The following is a 22,532-nucleotide window of genomic DNA, read 5'->3' as shown; positions in this document are numbered from 1 at the left end:
GTTGATAACGCTCTCCAGCTACATTATAATTTGCTCAAAGTTTTAACTTTCTCTTTAAACCTAACTTAAGGAATGTGGTTAGAACCGGTCTTTGACATCCTGAAAAGAATTGCAGGTACTTCATATATATGTATGACATAAGAACGCCCTATACAGTAGCAAACAATTTTGTATTAGAAAATAATCATAGAATGGCGATTCAAGAATTTGAAATCGGAGCAAATTCTTTCCAGCCATATGTCACTTCTTGATCCCTACATTGTTTGTGCCAACAAGTCGTGATTATCAGCTGGTTTGCAAAGCCGACAGGAATTGTGTATTGAATTTTTCAGTTAAAACGGAGCAGCGTCTCGGAGATTTGACGTGATATTGATCAATATCGACGAAAGTAAATAACAATAATTTCAAAGGCGGTGTGCAGCCAATGATCAACCAGGAAAGCGACGGTTCAAGTCATGTTATTTGTATCTGGATCACGATTGGTTATGTCAATCGCTGAAACGCCGGCCATCTTCGGCCTCTAATAGAGAGGTGCGCTTTCTTCTGAATTCGAAGATAATATCGGAATATATAGCGAAATATCTACAGATCGTATCGGGATGCGTACCTTTTGTCATTTTTTTGGTTCTCGACCGATATAGGTGACCCATAATGTTTGTGAAACCTTAGATAAAGTGCCTTTGATAACACTGATGCTGTCGTATTGGTGAGGAACGAGTTGGCGAAGCGATCAAACAATACGCCACATGTTAAACATCTCAGAGAGAGAGAGAGAGAGAGAGAGAGAGAGAGAGAGAGAGAGAGAGAGAGAGAGAGAGCACAACATGACTTTGCCAAGAAGTTAGTCGACACAATTATGTTCACAATGTGCCACACAAGCGTTGTTTGAACAATCTTGCAGTGATTTATGATACGTCATTCAACCTGAGAATCTCTCGGTAGTAGTGTTCCGACCTATAAGTTAGGGCGAAATTGAGGGGCGCAACTCGTAAACTTTATCGTGGACCTTGAAGTGATGATGAAGCATGTACAGTAGAAAAAACTCCCCTTCTTTCAAGTTATTAAATATCTTTAAATTTTATGTCGGTAGAATAGCAACTGCGGTTGGCAGCCATGTTTTGTACGTAACACGCTAGAGAATTAACGTTTAAAGTGAAAACACAGTTACTTGAAGTGGAAATCACGTACAAGGTATGGATCATAATAATTGTTGCATGTACCAGCCATGCATAGTAAACGGAAGCTCTGTACTGCAAAGTGATGCATCTATATTGTCAGTCAAAGACAAATTGACTATCCATCATAATATATGTAAAGCAAAATCCGTATGACATTGTCAAAGTCACATCCAGGGACGTAAAAGTAACACCTGGAAGGATGAAAGTCGCACGTGATGACGTGGATGGCATGTTCAGCCGGGGTAGATAAAATGACTCGCATACAACACAGATTGTTACAAAGATGTCCCAAAAGATGTCAGACAATAAAGTACACGATTTGAGAATGTCGGAATTATTGCTCCTCGTTTGGCAGTTCGTAACAATTTACAGAGAAGGCGTCCGCACTGTTCGTTCCCGATTTCTTTAGCCAGCGCATGCGCTGTGTTGCGAGTCCCGCGAAAGATTCGTCAACGCTGACCATAGATATCTTTGCTTCTGCATGTTGACGTGGTGTATTTTGAATAGCACACGGAGATTGCATTTTTCTTCAATAGTTATAAACCTATAATGTTCAAATTCATAAAATCTGCTATCATGAGTTAATGGTATCCCGAGCTTCTGCAAGCAGATGCCAACAAAGACATCTTCCCAGTTCAGGAAAGTCAGCGACGGTGCCACGTTTAAAATTTTCCCGACAACGTCTCTCGAGAGCACGTACCCAGTTCCGACTAAAAATGGCGGGTATTTGTCATTAGCGTAATCGTTTCTAGAAGTGTACCATTTGTTAGTGTCGTCTCGAACGGCTGTCGAGTTCTCGAATATTTGTCCCAATGCGAGATTTTTATTAGGGCGCATGAGCAAGTCTCTCATTAAGGCATTGTAGTTCAAGAAGACATCGTCGTCTGTTTTCAGAACAAACCTGGCGTTCCCGCAAAAATCCTCGATCCAGCGAAACCCCAGCAGTGTTTTAAGGGTCAAGTTCAGATAACTTTCCTGAAAATCAAACAGGATGATGTCTCCGTACAGTCTGCTCTCTTCACGAACGCTTTCCATCGTTCGTCTGTCGTCGCTCTTCGCCAGCAGGAACAACGTCACTACGCCCTCACCGTCGACTTCTTTCGTGGTCGCCCACGTCTTGCGAATGACGCCCCTCTGCCAGAAGTTCCCATTTGTGCTGGTTATCATACTCAATAGTGAAACACTGCCGCTGCAAGCGGCTTCTTCGTTGATGATATATCTGTAACCTTCTATGTTGACTTTCTGCCGTGACAGTGGATTGGTGTTCCTGTAAATAGGGTGCCGGGCTCTCATCCGTTCGACAAGGACCGGGTTTGCAAGCGGTGTTCTCGAGTACACCATCAGAATGTAAAATGCAACGTTCACAAAGCCGAAGATGACGATGAAGAGGACATACTTCTCTGTTTCCATCTGAAGTATGCTGTGACTGTCGAAAAGACGGCCTAGGAGAAATCAGATTAAGAAAGTCACAGCGACAATTTTACACTTCACATTGCGTTGTTAATACAGCACATCAATTTGTTAAAAAGAACAAGTTCAATACTGAGTAGAATATAGTACAGCGAAGTCAAACTATGATGTACCACAGCAAAGTAACATGTGATTGGAAAGTATAAGTGAAGCTTTAATCCGTGGTAATTTTTCATTTTATGATACAAAACATTAGACTGGTAAACACGACGCATGATCGTGTACATTATACAATGTCGTTGATGGTATATAAATCCTACTTTATAAAAGTTTTCAACAATCATAGGGATGTTGCACACGTATACTGGCCGTTGTGAAAATTTGATCTCTAGGCAAATAGACATGAATTTTGGGAGTGGAACAGGAATTATTTTACGAACTGAAACACTCTGATGGAAAAAAGACACCAATAGTTACAGCTGTTGGGTATGTAATATCCATGGAGACAGGGCGCCCACGCTGGGTGTCACAGACAGATAGTTTAATGACCGTGATTTTCCAACTTGCTCTCACTTTTTATTTTAGTCCACCGGTCGCGAAGCGTTTTCACATGTTGGCTATGTAAAGAACGATACCGTTAAACAGATAAATTCAAGATCATTGAATGTCAATGATATTCTCCCAAAAAAACATCAACGTTACAACAAGCGCGTCGCCTCATTATCTGTAACATAGTTGTACGGTCACCTGTCTGATAAAACACCTGTCGATGAAATTAAAATTGCATCAAATCGTCTTTAGTCACGAGAATTAAATCACCGCGATTTCAAAGGCGCCAACAAGGAAGTGTCAATGTTATTTCTTGTCTTTATTCTCGTAATCGATCGCGTACGTCACCTGTCTGAGATCATTGTCGTTTTCTACATTGCTTCATTCCTGCCGGGTCTGCGGCGTCCAGTGTGATGATTTAGCCGGGTATAACACGAGGAAGGCGACATGAGCAATAAGACGGTTTTTTCAGAGTTGCAGCTTGTTTGCGTTATCTACAATGATTGTCTAAACATTTGTCATGCAAACGGAAATACTCTTTTAATAATTGATTTGGATGTTTCTTCAATGCGTTTGTTCAAAGGTTGCGAGACTGGGCCATAAATTTAAGATGTGTCTCGTCGTCAATCCTGATAATTTTGTAAAAAAGGAAGTCGGCAACAACGACTGGTTGCTTGGTATTGGAAGATTAATGAATAGCTTTGGCTTGCAAAACACGTATACAGGCACACAAGACACACAGACACAGAAAATAAGACACAGACACAGACAGACAGACGATGATATACTGTCAGTGAGATAAAATGAAAAAAAACCCATCAACCTAGCGACTCAATATTTTGCAAAAATGTGATTCTACTTGAGCTGTTGTCAAAGGTGGACCGTAATCGATGTTGTTCAACCTTCAAGTTGTTATTTCCTGAAGGGGTCTCCACGTCATAAAACAATTTTCCATAACGAGTACTTATACAACAATTTATTTTCCCATCTTTCTCTCTTTCATATGTGTTTACGGGTTCAATCACACAATATGTTACCCATCCTCACTCAAGAGGCTTAGCGATTCTGGTTGCACGTCAGACCAAGAATGTCGACGTCATCATCATGATATGATTGACAGCACCTTATTGATAATTCAGAAAATATACCAAGAATCAATAACAAGCCCATCAAATCAATAATTGGCACTGCTCCGAAGGTCAATCAAACCTACAGATGGATGGATTCAACGTTAATAGCGTTGACCGCGATTTCGGTTTGTTACTAAATATAGCTGCACGCGCGCGACTTTCGGACAAATATGCTGAAATTCGGACAAATTTTGTCGTTGTATGCGCGGCTGTTGTTGCAGCTTGTAGTCTCAGTCATCAATTAATACGAATAAATGTGACGCTAAATAGCCTTTCTAACACTCGCAGGTTTTATTTTCGTCGTTCATGCGGAAAATGCGGACAAATGTTTATTTATGCATATTAATGAGAGAGAACAGTGACGTCATTTGCGATCAGCGCTATACGTGCAGAAGGGTTCCCTTCTGTAAAATTTTACTACACCGCAGTAGAACTTGACCTTTGATTACGATATTTGATGTGTTCAAGACACTAAAGAAAAGAATTAAAAAGTGAGTCATTCAAAAAAGTCGAATACCACTGTAACCAGGAAATTTTGAACAACTGTGGTTCATAAAACTGATCAACCACCACAGGGGAGTAACGGATAATAAATGAAGAAAAATAAACTCTGTAGCCTCTGAACTTTAAAAAGATCGCTCAAACATATCTTTGTGTCGCCACAGGTGGCGCTTCAAATATCACACTTGATATTTAACATTTTAACCTTCCTCTTTCGGAGTGGGAAGAAAAATGCTTTTGTATTTTACTTGTTTTCCGGCTTTGAGTTCTGCAATAAATGTTTTTCCTTTTTAAATGGGAGATCGACAGCACAATATCCTCCATCCTCGACAATTAAACGGTCCCCCTCATATTGAGAAAATTTCAAAATACGGTCCTTTAAGACGTATTATACCATAGACAGAAGAGAAACTACTGCCTATGATTATACACAGGATAGAACCATAAAAGATATGTGAACAAAGGTCAGATTCTTCCGCGTGTCACTTGCTCGCTCAAAAGACAAAGAAACGCAACGCGGTGACAGGATCAGACCCTGATTCGGATAGACAGAAGGGTTGCTTACCTCAGGTTCGTCAAAATGATGACACGTTGCTGCCCTCCACCCACAATATAACGACAGTTGAGAGCCTTTCACAAGACGATAAAACCACGTGAAATGTGTGAATACGCCAATGTTGCTCGCCAACTGTACGGTCGCTAGTGAAAATGACCGAATAGGTTAATGATCTGTATAATCAGTTGAATACTTCTGCAATATTTAACTTTGTTTCTTTGTTCAAGACACTCATTGTTTACAGTCTTTATTTGCCCGACCTCGATACATTGCCCCGCCACTGACGATGTTTACTCAGGCAAGAATGTCTAGTTGACACTGTAAATTTTGAAATATTTCAGTCATGCAGAAAACTATTCGTCTGTAGATAAATTTTCCACGTGTAAACGACAATTTGTGGCCGGCTCTTCTGACGTCAGTATCCTATTACGTCACTTAGTCACACAAGGCAAAGTTTATTTTCACAATCAATGAAAATATGAATCATCCATTCATGATGTCATTCATTCATTTGTTCATTCATTCATTCACTCATTCATCAATCGTTTAAACTTTAAATGGCAGATTACATCTCTATTGGCTGTAACACTCGATGATTTTTTTCGGTATGTTTTATTTTTCTTTGAAAATTAACGTCAAGGCGAAATGCCTAGTCGGAATTTTCAGTGTGTTTTTTAAAAAATGAGTCGTTTGTGATAAAAAGTAGCGTTGTTTTACACCTCCAGAATAAAGTCCAAATTACAAATCCTGAACTTCTCTCAACATAACATGTATGTTTGTAATGTTCCCGTGCTTGTGTTGGCGGGCCATTTGTGGTCTGGCCTGGTATACCAGCTGATTTTAAAAATGTTTCAATGAGTGCGCTGAACTAACGAGTTGTATTTGCAAGATTCACAATTGGTTTTTCAACACTCTGTAGGTAGAAGAATCAGAAATTAAATGTATGCTTGTTTTGAAAGGCAAAGATAATGAAAACGTCATCAACTATTGTCACCAGAGACAGGACAAGACAGGGAGAACGTCAAAGCGTTGTGAACAGTGCACACACGTTACGTCATCGTATACGCATCGCTGTCGGTTGCAAACTTTTGATTGGTACAACATGATTTCTCTCGTCGTCTGCATCAGTTTGTTCTATGTTCTCAAAGTTGGGAATGCTCAATCACGTTGCCATTCCTCGATTTGATAACAGCCTTCGTAAGTCATCTTACGACGCATGCGCATTTGCATACGGTCTTTCCCCATAACTTTTTAATTGTGCAAGCATTTCTGTCTAATTTCGTGGATAAAAAGAAAGTTTTCTATGAAATTGGAAATGACAGTATTTGAGCACCTATACAGTTGAAGATTCGCGGTGAACAATGGTTTTGTCTTTGGATAAACAATGCATTGATACAAATTTCTGTAATGACGAAAACAATGCGTTTCTTCACAAAGAATTTAATTTTTACGATATTTTCATATAAATGTCTTGATCTGACAGTTTTTAAAACCATGTCGTGGCAACTGTCACTGGAATGTAGCGGGTGTGGATATAACCTAATACTGCTTATCGTACTTCAGCGTTTAACACAATTCAGTATTCGTACTTATTGCTGTACAATAGGGTTCAAGGCAAAGATGTGATTTTTATTGTATTGTTACACCATAGGAGACAGCTCCCCCTTCAGTATTTCGATGTCACATGTGCTCGGGTATGGTACCAGTGTCAGGTACGCTTATTGCAATCCGGTAGCGAATGTAACACTGTCACCGTGGGATGTATTCTAGCGTCGTGACTGCGTGAACCGTTTCTCCTCACAGTATATCCAGTATGAATTTGCTCAAATTATCAACCTGTCGGCAGTGACCAAGATTGGTGTTTCGATTTGTGTGGTATCAAATTGATCTGACCTTCACTGAACCAAGCTCCCAATTATTGTTGACCCTAGGATCATCATCACACCTAGAGAACGTCACACAATCGCACATAAGATACCAAAGACCAGTTTACGCCAGAATCATGGACTCAAATACATTCGAACTTTACCCGACTGTGCCACCGACTTGTAGTCATGGCAACAACTACTACTTCATCCATGACCTTTCACATGGATGTCCAGTCTCACGCGACGGTGACGTCAAAGTCTTCTGCCACCCGGAGAAATCTGAATGTGCGCTGCATCTATCAAAGTTGTTTACTCTGCAGCTGAAGAGACGATGAGAAGCGTTTCATGGTGTCATTTTATCTTGATTCAACTGACCTTGAACTTGGAGATGACGACTAGCTGAAGAAGAAAACACGATCCCAATCGATGTTCGCGGGGACAGGGTGTAAAATGCATGAACCGCCGCCTTCCGGAGGCCAACATTATAAACTGTATTTATCCTACAGTTGTCGTATAGCAATCCATCAGCTTCGACATGTTTTTTTATGTAAAGTGTATGCACAAATAGTACGTACTTTACGAAGCTACTTGATCCGTGATAACTTGCATACATTGAAAAAAATAACTGCGCGATATGCGTGCGCAGAATGAACCACATCAATCAGGTTTTCAAGGTGGCAATGTTTTTCAGTGAAGTCTAGCTTTTTTTTCACTGCAGAGTAGGGGTCGCATGTGGCTACACAGCTATTCCCGCGTCTCTGTCACTGCGTCATTGCGATCTGTTACAATCGTGAAAGAAAACGCCCCTTTGACGTCATGTCAGTTATTTTTTTCTTTTTATCTGAGGTGTGATTTATTTTATTGTTGACTGAAAATATCTGAGTAATCGACCTCCTGATCGCCACGATCGTCTTCTTGTAGATATAACACAGAAACATGCCAATGACATAATTTCCGAAAAGTACCAGATATTAGGGACAGCAGCCTAACGACCATCCAATGGAAGTATTTGCATGTCAAGGAGTGCTTACTATCACGAATATATTAAATGTAGCTTGTATTATTTTTGTATGAAAGAACGGTAAAATCCATGCATCGAAATTCAGTTAATGTTGATTCTTTATTTCATAAAGCAAGTCATATTGCAATGCTAAGTTTCCGTTCTTTGGATTATGCAATGTTCAAAATTGCCGTTTTACCAGAAATTGTTCAGCATTTAGCCTTCTGTCAGTTGTAGGCGCCTTTTACAGCTTCACAGTCAGGGGTACAACGTCTGGTTTCACCGATGGGGGCGCTATGGCAATCGTCTCGCAGCCGTCCCCATGCCACGAGCCACTTCACATCTGCTCGCACTATGTTATCGAGTGCGAGTCTCTTTGACTGTACAATCACAGTGGACGAGGGACTATGGTACGATATACCTTTATCATGCATGCCTATGTGTGGAGCTTGCCCCATGAAATTTTACCCAGTGAGTGTATACTTCCTCCTGAATAATGATGTCAATTAATTCCACATTTTCATCATTTACTATTCAACAAGCCACCTGCTTCCTCGGGTTTAAATTGCATGCACCCTTCATCTAACCCAGGGGAATTAAGTTTCAGGCACAATAACACCATCACATGGATGCCGTCTTGGATATCGTCTCCGTCTTAATAGTACTCGCCACAACTCTAGTTGTCTTCGGAAGAAGACATTATGTGACGTGAACGTATAGTTTAGCAAACACTTATCCTTGTCCGAGTAAAAATTGAACACGTTGAAATGATCAAATCTTTTGTCGTTTGTTAATTTCACTCCAAGATGATGTAAACATATACCAACAAATACGTCTTCCCAATTCAAGAACTGTAAAGATGGCGCTAGTTTTCCAACTTTGTCAATCAGGTCACGTGACAGAATGTAGCCTGTTCCTACCAAATATGGCGGATATGAATGGTTTGGGTAGTCTTTCACTGAGGTGTACCATTTGTTTTTGTGGTCTCTTGAAACCGTTATGTTGTTCAAAATTTGACCCAAAGCGAGGTTTTCTCGCGGTCGTTTCACGAGATCTCGTATCAGCGCCTGGTAATTCACAAATACGTCATCGTCCGTCTTTAGAATATACCGGACGTTTCTGCAGTGTTCAGAGATCCATTTAAAGCCAAGCAAGGTCTTCAGTGTCAAGTTCAGGTAGCTTTCATGAAAATCAAAGACAATGATGTCACGATATGCCTTACTCTCAGCCTCAATAGTCTTCATCAGTTCGCTGTCTGGTCTCCTAGCAACAAGAAATACAGTTGCCACGGTTTTTCCATCTACACTCTTTTCAGACGCCCAAGTTTCACGAATGGCTCTCCTCTGTTGGTAATTCACATTACTGCTGGTTACCATGGTAAATAGGAACACGTCTCCATCACAGTGGTTCTCGTTCGCCGTCTCGTGACCGATTGCGTCAATGCTCACAGATTTGCCTGATAGATGGTTGATGTTGGCGAAGTAGTGACTTCTTTTCTTTGTTTTCCCGCCCTTGAACAAGCCTACATAATTTCCGCTTGTGACGAATATCAAGAATACGAGATTGGTCGTTACAAAAACAACAAGAATGACTAGTACAATACGAGTCTGTGACATTCTTTGAAAAAACACACTTCTATCGGCGGGAGTATCTGTTAGATTTATTCCTGATAAAAGAAAGAAAGAAAGTACAGTTACATCACAACGTGAAACGGTCACGAGAAAACGAATGGTAAAGTGACAGATATTAGAGAGGGCGCCCGAGAGTCGGTAGAGGAAGCGCCCTGTATACTCATTCTTACGATTTTTATTAGTTGACAATTTTTTGATTTCGCTCTGTTTTTCAGAACGTTCCTGTCATCGGATGCATCGCGATCGCCAAAACTTTTAATTTGAACAACTTGAAACGTCGCACTTGCTCTTAAGAACAAAATCTTGAATACACTTTATCGGAGAGTAAATATGTAAAAGAAATCTAGCAATATGTATTTCGAATTTACAGTGACAACATAACATCAACAGATACTTACTATCTCACTTTCTAAGTGAAATACACAATTTTGAAAATGGAAAATTCATTATTCTTGACCGGATCAAGGTCACCCTTCAATCCTATGACATTTGACTGAAATGCTATTTGTTTTCCTGGATGAATACTATGTATTTAATATGGAGAACAGAGTCGATTATTTTGCGGCTAAACTTTCAGGCCTGGTGAGACACGGTGTGAAGGATACACCTTGAACTCATTCGCTTGATTTTATTATTCTACCCTGTCTCTTCCTGTCACGCTCTCTGAATTCGAATTGTTCTGTTTTTGTATATTTTCGTTTTGTTTTACATGTTTACAGTAATGTAGACATAATGTTTCAGTTTTATAGTTGACATACCAGCAATCAAAGTTTCACTTCATGATTAAATATTAAATTTAAAACAAAAAAATATCTTTGGTGCTTGTTTAATATTTAAAACCTTTGAAAGGTACTAAACCGTAACTTATCATCATGGATAAACATGTTGTATTCCATCAAAAAGACACACAAAAGATTGCTGATTTCATGGCTTGTGTTCGAGCTTCGAAAACATTTCTCGTGGGCGTAAATAATGTTACGGTTGAAATTTGTCACATTGACGGACAAATATACAAAATCTAAAACACGTTTTAAAATATCTTATCTTACTTACTTAACTCCCTCGTAACGTTTGTCCTTTAATTTATTACAGAGAGATTGACAAGTGACATTGACAAGTGACATTAAATCCTGATAAAGATCTTTCTGATATCGCTTATCTGTAATTCGTGTTTATGACGGATATTATCGGGAAAATCTACGTGTATACGACGCATCAGCTTACCAGTAAAAATGGCGATAAAATGAAAAAATGCACAAACGAAAGGACTGAAAATGTTAACACGGAAAGGATAATTATACAAAGTGTTACAAGGGACGGAAAGATGTACCAAATACAGACTTGAACATGTCATTATATGTAATTTGCTTGTGGAAATCTTTGGTCCAACCGTGCTGGAGCAAACAGTGGCTACGAAGAGAAAAGGGCTTCCAGTTTTACAAAGCAGTAGCCGCGGCGGTAAAATTTCGTTATCAATATGATAAAGTCATATAGTTGTCGTACACTTACGATAATGTTTTGTAGTCAGACGGAGAGATAGATAGTTAGGGCTGAAGTACAGACAGACAGACAGATAGATAGAGCTGCACGAACATCTATTGACTAATTTGAAGACAGAACAGAGAAATGTCCACTCAGACTGGCAGGTAGCGATATAACCAGATAGACAGACACATGTGAATATAGAGAAGAAGAGAACGAGTGATTGCGTGACTGAATAGCAGAAAGAGCAATAGGATGGCAGTGAGATAATAGGATGGGCCTACAGACAGAGTTGCATATCTGACCAGTAGCCAGACAGAGAGGTATACGCTGAGAGACAGAGAGATGCACAAACAAGAAGAATGACGAAGCATAGTCAGTAGAGGGGGCATCTCTACTGTCTATGGCTAAACTGGCACGTTGAGTCAACTAACGCACCCATCGCGAATATACTTGGATGGAAGATAAGTAGATTTCGAGAATAACGGACAGACAAATGTGCCGACTGATCACAATTCATGGAGCGGTAAAAATCACACCGACACGCAAAGTAGTAGGCAGTATGCACTGACAGAAAAGGAAAACACAATGCAATTATACGGGGGATCTAGTACCACGTTTTGCTTGTCAGTGAATTCGCATTTCATATACTATTTGATAAGGACGGCACGACCTTTCCGAGGGGCACGGATACGGGGCATCGCTTTATGGTTTAAAGTTCACTGAAGATATATTATGTCTATAAACTGATGCTTCAAAAGCATCGTACTCATCAGCCAGTTTTATTGTCTTCTTGTTCACCAAACTTCGGTCTCTCTTACTAAACCTAGATACGTTAAGACGAATTTCGATATTTTTTTCTACGTAGCTCTCGAAATTGTACTGTTAGCAAAATCAACATGTGATACTTCAAATGGCTGTTTTTGACAGCTGTGCCTGAGAAACGCGACAGGCAGTGACCAGAGGTCGATAGCACTATCATGTCCTGTCATATGGCCGGACTCTACGCGTGTACGAAAAGGGATGCGAGTTGTGTCACGCCTCAGGTATGTGACCGCGGCAAGAATAAACATGGCTCCTCACATTGCACAAACTTACAAACCATGCTGTTAATGTAGAACAGATACAACTATAGTAACTTTTGAAATCATTATGTATAACAATATCTTCATAGTTCGGTTGAGAGACGAAGGGAAAAAAATTAATTACCTTTGTTTTTAAGATAGGGATTCTACTGGGTTAAGAAACTCACGCGATGATCAAATATGAAAGGTGACCCCTAAAATTCATCTTGTTCAACATTACCTTAAGATAACGATTTCTGAGGACCTTTTCGAAACATACGTTTCTTATCGACATAGTATCTTCTCGAGTTGAGGATCGAGACAAGCTCCAAATCTCCGATTCGTCTGTCCAAAGGGCTCTAAGACGAGCTCGTGAACTGAATGTGCCCCGGTATTACCCAGACACCGCTGAATACTGAGCTAATCAAGTTATCGAGTCAGCGGAGTTAATATTCAATCCCTTTTGTTATTATATTCATAAATCTATCAATGGTCTGATATGTATACGTCAGATTCTTATCGTTTGCAAAAGTGTCGCAAATAAAAACGGGAATCGCGGTGTGTGTACGAGGTTCATGGCGGTACAGAGGGCCAGATTCGGAGTCAACACATGCACAAAAATATCGGAGCGGTTGAAGTTCACTTTCATCATTGTCAGAATTCGGTTAGAAAATGAAAACCCTGGATAAAGAGCCGAGTTACCTTTTGAAAACAAAACGCGATAAAAACGCAGTGTGTTAGTTCAAGCTTTGGGTACACGTTGACGTTTGACGTTTCCGATAACACTGGACAAGTTAAGAACCACTTTAACGCCCCTTAATACTTTCTGACATTTCACTCACCTAAATAACAGTTGCACAATGTAGAGATATATCCCTCGAGCAACATGAACTCTTTCAAACTGGTTGGCGGCTAAATATAGGTCGCGCTGGTAAAACGTTCAAATTTACAACAATATTACTGAATCAATTCTCGTGAATGGGGACAGTGTCTTTTTATACCCTATTCAGAGACTATTAAATATTCGCCCTTTTGTACACATTTTAAGGACACGGGATTGATAACGCTGAAGACAGCAGTGATTGAAATGGATTTCTTCAATTTGTGCATAACAACACTTTAAAGTATGATAACCCTAAAACTAACAATGACCCTAATTCTAAACCCCTCTAAAAGTTGTATTTGATGTGCTTCTTCCGAGTACAGTCCGCGATTACAGTGTTTTCCAGGTATGGGTGCCCAAAGGAACTCTTGCCCAAATTTTTTCCGATCTACCACTTGTGGCAGTTCACTTTAAAGCTCCTTGAGTAATAAAAATATCACCGTCTTAGTTTTTCGAAAATTTACACAGGGACGGTGGCCATTTTAAATTTCAAATGTCGGTGAATGTCAGGTAATTTGTTTCACTAGTAAGCTTACCAAATTTTGTACTGTGACCCCTGATTTTTATTCTTGATTCTGTAAGAGAATGGTTGAAAGTTCCACCGACAAATTTTGAGCCAAAGTTTAAGTCTTTCACTTTCGAGGTGCATACCTCCTCAAATGAAACTACTGGTTATATTTACTACAACAACGACCAGGAAAGATTCTCATTCTAGTTGTTCAACTTTCACGTAGAACTCCACGCCAGTTGAGATTTTCGTACCACAATAACTTTCTGAGGAGTTTAAGCGTTCACGCTTTTCCTTTTGCCATTATGTAAGGGCATATCAGAATACTTGTGATTGCTTCCTTTTAAGAAATTAAAGGGACAAAGTCGGCCATATTTCATAAATTTTGTTTGATACAAGATACTACTTATATTGTTTGACATGTTGAAAAATACTGAATAAATGGGTGACCATGCATACATTCGACCCCAGTTTTAGACAATTTAAAAGAAACCATCGCGAGAAAGAATTAATGGTCATGACCATTAATTCATTCTCGCGTTGGTATATGTATCGTGTCTAAAACTGGGGTCGAATATATACATGGTCACCCATTCATTCAGTATTTTTCAACACGTCAAACAATATAAGTAGGATCTTGTATCAACCAAAATTCATGAAATATGGCCGACTTTGTCTCAAAGTATATAACAGATTTGATTGGGCTTGTTTCGTTTTTATCTTCATATATCCGAATGCTAAATTTACTGATTTTTTTCCTTACCTTCGAAGCAGTCACTCATCTCGAAGTAGTATTTCCTGAGCTAGCATTGTGCTCGACACTTGTTCCATAACTTGTGTTGTCTCGTTCGGGAGAAGAGAAGACTGGTAAGTCGCCTCTCTAACATACCGCAGGATATTACAATACGTCAAGATCTGTCCAGGTATGTCTACACGGGTGAACTCACCCGCAATGCACCCTTGTGACCCCTGTATAGTGCTGTGGTCAGTGTGGTGCGGGTCTTCAATAGCGAAGACGGTGCAGTACACGGTTGTAACCGTGTAGTGACTCAGGCCGGCCCGTATAGAGTGCTGTAAATATACGTATACAGGTGTGTGACGCGGTCAGGATTTCTTGCGTGTAACGCTGTCTGTTGAACGTGACCGTGTACATGTGCGTGCAGACCTACATGTGACAGGGTCTGAAATTTCTGCAAAACTGTCATATATGAATCGCTAGACAAAAGAAATGTTATTTCTGCGGTGGACATGAACGAAACCCTGAAATCTTGTAATATACTCGCCCTGTGATGTTCCCTGAAATTTAATACTGGAAACAGCTCCATCTATATACAGTGTCATCTTTCAGACCTGTGGCCAAGGCAGTGGATGACGTGAGAAAATTCCTGATTCCATACAGGCATATACTGATTCCTGACACAGGCCTGTAAATACAGCCCTGAAATTGTCTTGGCATCATCTTGTTGGACACAAGTACAGAACGGTGTAACACCTGTGAATTCTGTTGGTGCGAATGCTGACGAACAGCAGGTGCTATCTAAGTACATGCTGATTTAGGAGATTCACCCAACACTGACAAGTAAAGGCAAAGTTTAATTTAGCTAATAAACCAAACCTTAACATGAACAATAACTTGTTTTAAAGAACGAAAGTGATGAAAAAGTTACAATACATATACTGTCCCTTCAAAAACCTAGCTGATACATCACTTAGCAGTTCCATTAAGAGATACCGATGATGAGAAGGGTTGCCATTGGAATTGACAAAATCTGTCCGAAAGTAGAACAGCAATTTTTCTGCGAATACGCAGTTTTTGTAACTTATTTACGCCAAATCCTAGAATAGTTAAGAAAGAAAGAAACAAGTGTGAGTGGCATAAGTATTGAAAATGACATAAGTTTGAGTAGTCTTCATTAAAACCTCATACTTTTCGTCAGAATCTTGTTAAAGCCCCAATAGCTGCAAATGTGTAATAAACCGATCTCAAAATATCTTCAGTTTTCAAAGAGTTTTCTTCGAATGTAATTAAAGAAGTGGTTCAAACGTTTTACTATCATTTTAGATTTCCCACCATTTTCAAAAATAATCGTGTGACAGAGAAAATAAAGATTACGACAACTTACTGTCGGCCATCGTGTGGGTGCATTCAAGTAAATGGCATCATGCTTGTTTCATGGATGATTACAATGTGTATGATGTGCTTAAAATACTGCATTTTTTGTACTTTACTTTTGGGGCGCCATTTTACGATTGCGGCGCCAATTTATTATTTAACTAACTAAATTATGTAGGCATGGTCCAAATCAGGAAGTACCAGATATTAGGGACAGCAGCCTAAAGACCGTCCAATGGAAGAATTTGCATGTCAGCGAGTGCTTACTGTCACGAATATATTAAATGTAGCTTGTATTATTTTTGTATGAAAGAACGGTAAAATTCATGCATCGAAATTCAGTTAATGTTGATTCTTTATTTCATAAAGCAAGTCATATTGCAATTCTAAGTTCTGTTCTTTGGATTATGCAATGTTCAAAATTGCCATTTTACCAGAAATTGTTCAGCATTTAGCCATCTGTTAGTTGAAGGCGCCCTTTACAGGTTCACAGAAGGGGATATAAAGTCTGGTTTCACCGATGGGAGTGCTATGATAATTGTCTCGAAGGGGTCCTCGGCGAGCCTAACATTCACTTCACATCTGCAAGCATGTGTTATTTTAAGTATCGAGTGCGGGTCTCTTTGACTGTACAATCACAGTGGAGGGACTGTGGTACAACATACCTTTATTACGTCTATGTGTGGAGTTAGCCAAATGAAATTTGACCAAGTAAGTGTATACGTTCTCCTGAATAATGATGAATTCCACATTTGCATCATTTAATATCCAACAAGCCACCTGCTTCCTCGGGTTTAAATTGCATACACCCGTCATCTAACCCAGTGGAATTAGGTTTCAGGCACAAAGACACCTCACATGGATTCCGTCTTGGATATTGTCTTCGTCTGAAGAGTAGCCTCCACAACTCTAGCTGTCTACGGAAGAAGACATTATGTGACGTGAACGTATAGTTTAGCAAACACTTGTCTTTGTCCGAGTAAAAATCGAAGACGTGGGAATGGTCAAATCTTTTGTCGTTTGTTAATTTCACTCCAAGATGATGTAAACATATACCAACAAATACGTCTTCCCAATTCAAGAACTGTAAAGATAGCGCCAGTTTTCCAATTTTGTCAAGCAGGTCACGTGATAAGATGTAGCCTGTTCCTACCAAATATGGCGGATATGAATGGTTTGGGTAGTCTTTCACTGAGGTGTACCATTTGTTTTTGTGGTCTCTTGGAACCATTATGTTGTTCAAAATTTGACCCAAAGCGAGGTTTTCTCGCGGCCTTCTCACGAGATCTCGTATCAGAGCCTGGTAATTCACAAATACGTCATCGTCCGTCTTGAGAATATACCGGACGTTTCTGCAGTGTTCAGAGATCCATTTAAAGCCAAGCAAGGTCTTCAGTGTCAAGTTCAGGTAGCTTTCATGAAAATCAAAGACAATGATGTCACGATATGCCTTACTCTCAGCCTCAATAGTCTTCATAAGTTCGCTGTCTGGTCTCCTAGCAACAAGAAATACAGTTGCCACGGTTTTTCCATCTACACTCTTTTCAGACGCCCAAGTTTCACGAATGGCTCTCCTCTGTTGGTAATTCACATTACTGCTGGTTACCATGGTAAATAGGAACACGTCTCCATCACAGTGGTTCTCGTTCGCCGTATCGTGACCGATTGCGTCAATGTTCACAGATTTGCCTGATAGATAGTTGATGTTGGCGAAGTAGTGACCTCCCCTCTTTGCTTTCCCGCCCTTAGACAAGCGAACATAATTTCCGCTTGTGACGAATATCAAGAATGCGAGATTGGCCGTGACAAAAACTACAAAAATGACTAGTCCAGTACGAGTCTGTGACATTCTTTGAAAATAGACACTTCTATCGGCAGGTGTATCTGTCAGATTTATTTCTGATAAACGAAAGAAAGAAAGAAAGAAAGAAAGAAAGAGAGAAAGTACAGTTACACCACAACGTGAAACGGTCACGATAAAACGAAAGGTAAAGTGACAGATATCAGAGAGGGCACCGAGATTATAAGTATGGTGGAAAACTGTAACCAGATATGAACTGAAAATGCTCACGTATTTCATTATTATTGCAGTTATGTGTAAATTTTAACCTTTGCCACAAGTTTGCAACTTCATTGAAAGTATTATGATCAACATAATGAACAAAATTCACCGCCGATTAACTCTAAAAGATCATGAAGTATACAAATACGTAATTAGCTAGAATAAAAATACCTTCTTTGACTGCTGTCATTGTACCACCACTTTATATAGCAAGTGTAATTACCTTCAGCCAAGTCCTTCAAGCCATATATGCCAAACTGTGAAAGCTCATTAGATATGCAAATTATAAATTAGCTGACATGAAAATGTGAAATGACTTTCAATATTGTTTTAACCTGGTATAATCATCAATGTACACAGCATGTTTTGCCAACTTTGATCAAGTAAATCCCAGTATATATCCCTAATTAGAAAAGATCATTGAAAATGCAAATTAGGAATTGGCTGAAGGAAATTTTGCTTAATGACTTTCAATAATGTTGTATCATAGTATCTTTAATGTATATAGCAAGTTTCATCAACTTTGGTCCAGTCAATTCAGATGTATATCCCCAATTAGCAAAGTTCATTAAATATGTAAATTAGGAATTGGTTGAAGTAAAAATGCTTAATGATTTTCAATAATGTTGTATCATAGTATCTCCAATACATGTAGCAAGTTTTGCAAACTTTGGTCAAGTCAATTCAGATATATATCCCTAATTAGGAAAGTTCATTAAATATGCAAATTTGGAATTTGCTGAAGAGAAAATGCTAAATGACTTTAAATAATGTTAAATCATATTATCATCAATACATGTAGTAAGTTTGGTCAATTTTGATCGTGTCAAATCAGATATATATCCCTAATTAGGAAAGTTCATTAAATATGCAAATTATCAACTATCTTTCATGTCACCCCTTAATCGTTCCCACTGCTGATATATCTTGGTGTGATCAACATTTGTAGCAAATCTCATCAAATTGTGTGCAGTTGTTTTTAATGCATATCCGTTTTTTTCTAAAATCATTACTTATGCAAATGAGCAAAAAGTATGCAAGCAAGACCCACCAAAAACTAATCAGTAGTTGCCGTTTGCTAACTGAATCTATGTACCAGATTTGATTCTGATCTGATCAGCCATTTTTGAGATATCGGACCAACAGACAGACAGACAGACAGACAGACAGACAGACAGACAGACACACAGACAGACAGATATCGCTGTGACATATGCACACGTATGTGAACACGTGAGCAAAAAATACATTACGTGCAAGGTGAGTAACAAAAGTCGATTTTATTGATTTTGTTGGTAAATGTTCAAGTCTAGTGAGACTAGACGGTAAAGGAACCGCCTCGTACATGTTCTTACCGTTCAATTGCATTAATGGTTGACACTCGTTTAATGTCACTTCGGGTTTTTTGCTCACGTGTTCACACACGTGAGCATATGTCGCAGCGATGTTTGTCTGTCTGTCTATCTGTCTGTTTTCAATCGGGTTCGAACCCACAACATACGGCATCAGTCGCCTAGCGGAGAGGCCGCAGAGAGAACCGCTCGGCTAAATCTCCATTCCCAAAAAAGAGTGGTTCAATAGCCGGCTAAGTTGTTACATTTTTCTGACTGAGACCGCTCCACACGTTGTAGAGTTCGTGAAGCACTCACACACGCGTGCTCACTATCACACATCGCACATACAAACTTTATCGAGGCGAAGAAACGAATTTCATCGCTTTAACTGGTGGTGCAATGACAGCAGTCAAAGAACTTTAATATTTTTGTTTCAGTTGATTACATATTTATATACTTCATGATCTTTTAGAGTTAATCGGCTGTGAATATTGTTCATTATGTTGATCATAATACTTTCAATGATGTTACAAACTTGTGGCAAAGGTTCAAATTTACACATAACTGCAATAATAATGAAACACGTGAGCATCTTCAGTTCATATCTGGTTTCAAAATGTTCCTGTCACGGGAAAAACGGCGCCAGCCAAAACTTCTAATTTGAACAACTTGAATGTCTTACTTGCTGTTAATGTGAAAATCTTGAATACACTTTATCGGAGAGCAAATATTTAAAAGAAATCTAGCAAAAATGTATTTCGGATTTAACGTAAAAACACAGCAACATCAGACGGTTAATTACTATCTCATTTTCTAAGTGAAATACACAATTTGGAAGATGGAAAATTCATTATTCTTGATTGGATCGAAATAACCCTTCAATCCCGTTATATTTGACTGAAATGCTACTTGTTTTTCTAGATGAATACTACTTACTTAATGTGAAGAACAGAGTCGATAATTTTGCTGATTAACTTTCAGGCCTGGTGAGATTTTAAGTTAAGAATGCGCCTTGAACTCATGACTCACTTGATTTTATTATTCTACCCTACCTTTTCATTTCAAGCATTCTGTATTTGAGCTGTTCCGTTTTTGTATATGTACGTTTTTGTTTTACATTTTTACAGTAGGATAGACATGATGTTTCAGTTTTATGGTGGGCATACCAGCAATCAAAGTTCATGATTAAATATGAAATTTAAAACAAAAATATCTTTGGTGCTTGTTTAAAATTTACAACCTTTAAAAGGCACTAAACCGTAACTTATCATCATGGATAAACATGTTGTATTCCATGGAAAAGATACACAAGAGATTGCTGATTTCATTTCTCGTGGGCATGAATGATGTTACGGTTGAAATTTGTCACATTAATGAAAAAAAAACTAAACAAAAAGAATCTAACCACGTTATCAAAATCTCTTACCTTATTTACTTAACTTCCTCGAAACGTTTGTCCTTAAATTTATTACAATATATTGACAAGTGACATTGACAAGTGACATTAAATCCTGATAAAGATCTTTCTGATATCGCTTATCTGTAGTTCGTGTTTATGACGGATATTATTAGCTAAGTTTACGTGTATACGACGCATACCAGTTAAAAATGGCGATATGAAAATGCGAGTTGTGTCACACCTCAGGTATGTGACCGCGGCAAGAATTAACATGGCTCCTCACATTCCACAAACTTACAAACCATGCTGTTAATGTAGAACAGATGCAGCCATTGTAATTTTTGAAATCACTATACATCAATATCTTCATAGTTCGGGTAAGAGACGAAAGGAAAAAAAGATAATAATTACCTTTGTTTTTAATATAGGGACTCTGCTGGGTTCAGAAACTCTCGCGATGATCAAATATGAAAGATGACGCCTAAAATTCATCTTGTTCAACCTTACCTTTAGATAATGATTTCTGAGGACCTATCCGGAACGTACGTTTCCTATCGACATAGTATTATTTTCTCGAGTTGGGATCGAGACGAGCTCCAAATCTGCGATTCGTCAGTCCGAAGGGCTATAAGACGAACTCGTGAACTGATTATGCGCCGGTACTACCCAGACATCGCTGCATACTGAGCCAATCAAGTTATCGAGTCAGCGGAGTTAATATTCAAACCCATTTTGTTATTATATTCATAAATCTATCAATGGTCTGATATTTATACGTCAGTTTGCAAAGCAAGATCACACCAATACACGTGGAATTTTCAAATCTGCTTCTGTCTGGAGACATACATGTTAACCCTGGACCACCTAAATTTCCTTGCGGTGCTTGCAATAAACCAGTGCGTAAAAATCAGTACTGGTTGAAATGTTCTACATGTGAGTACTGGTTTCATACGAGGTGCGAAAGAATCATCGATTCGGAATATTCAAGGCAATGGGATGCCTTCCAGGAAGATTGGAACTGCACAAAGTGTTCGTTACCTATCCCATCAGACTCTTTCTACAGCGATCCTGGTTCTGATCTGCATTCAATACAAGGTAACACAGACGATTCGCTACTAACAAATACGCAAGTGGCTGAAAACAGAACTGGTGAAGGTGTTATCCCTCATGATTTTGTCAGATTGTATTATCAGAATACTCGGAGTATTTGTAACAAGCTTGATTCGTTCAATAAGTTTTTCAGTGATGGCGCTTTTGATTAATTGCCATCACCAAAACTTGGTTACATAGTGGTGTTAATGACTCAGAAATTTTACATGATAATTACATCATTTACCGCAAAGATAGAGACAGACATGCACATGTCAATTCTAAATCTCGGGGCGGTGGCGTGCGTGTTAGCTGTTAACAAATGTTTGCCTTAGTATCCACAAACCTGATTTGGAAACTGATGAGTTAGAAATTCCGTGGTTAATGCTACCTTTCCGTCGTTACAGTGTTTTTGTTGGTGTTGTTTATATTCCACCTGATGCAACGTCTGATTTGCTTGACAAACTGGAGATGTCAATCTCTCGTGTCATCAGCATTGCTAAACAGCATGATTTTATTTATCTCTGTGGAGACTTAATCTCCCAGATATCATTTGGCGTCAACACGACGGAAATGTTGCTGAACCGGTGACTTGGAATTCCATTAAATCAGATAAATTTATTGAAACCCTTTCTGAGCACAGTCTTTTCCAATTAAATTATCATTGTACTAGAAATTCCAATATTCTTGACCTGATTTGCGCTAATGACACTGGCGTGTCAGTTAGCGTGGGGGCTGTGCAATCAGATCATCTACCGCTAGAATGCCATCTCTC

At 39.1% G+C, this 22,532-nt stretch overlaps 3 protein-coding genes across 3 annotated transcripts; all 3 read right to left on the bottom strand.

Moving 5' to 3' along the window:
- Positions 1-1,048: 1,048 nt before the first annotated feature.
- Positions 1,049-5,478, bottom strand: LOC139116849 (beta-1,3-galactosyltransferase 5-like). Its single transcript, XM_070679559.1, has 2 exons — positions 5,334-5,478; positions 1,049-2,620 (listed from the first exon to the last, which is right to left on the bottom strand). Exon 2 carries the CDS (start codon positions 2,586-2,588, stop codon positions 1,584-1,586), a length of 1,005 nt encoding a protein of 334 aa, XP_070535660.1. The 5' UTR covers positions 2,589-2,620; positions 5,334-5,478; the 3' UTR covers positions 1,049-1,583.
- Positions 5,479-7,912: 2,434 nt separating this feature from the next.
- LOC139116848 (beta-1,3-galactosyltransferase 1-like) lies at positions 7,913-12,786 on the bottom strand. The gene is made up of 2 exons (XM_070679558.1): positions 12,611-12,786; positions 7,913-9,858 (listed from the first exon to the last, which is right to left on the bottom strand). The coding sequence occupies exon 2, from the start codon at positions 9,806-9,808 to the stop codon at positions 8,789-8,791; it is 1,020 nt and encodes a 339-aa protein (XP_070535659.1). The 5' UTR covers positions 9,809-9,858; positions 12,611-12,786; the 3' UTR covers positions 7,913-8,788.
- Positions 12,787-16,367: 3,581 nt separating this feature from the next.
- LOC139117795 (beta-1,3-galactosyltransferase 1-like) lies at positions 16,368-21,310 on the bottom strand. The gene is made up of 2 exons (XM_070681048.1): positions 21,176-21,310; positions 16,368-17,772 (listed from the first exon to the last, which is right to left on the bottom strand). The coding sequence occupies exon 2, from the start codon at positions 17,720-17,722 to the stop codon at positions 16,631-16,633; it is 1,092 nt and encodes a 363-aa protein (XP_070537149.1). The 5' UTR covers positions 17,723-17,772; positions 21,176-21,310; the 3' UTR covers positions 16,368-16,630.
- Between the last annotated feature and the right edge of the window lie 1,222 nt (positions 21,311-22,532).

The sequence above is a fragment of the Ptychodera flava genome, chromosome 18 (assembly GCF_041260155.1).
Source record: "Ptychodera flava strain L36383 chromosome 18, AS_Pfla_20210202, whole genome shotgun sequence".
Classification (NCBI taxonomy): Eukaryota; Metazoa; Hemichordata; class Enteropneusta; family Ptychoderidae; genus Ptychodera; species Ptychodera flava.
This window is presented reverse-complemented; position numbering and strand designations above follow the sequence as displayed.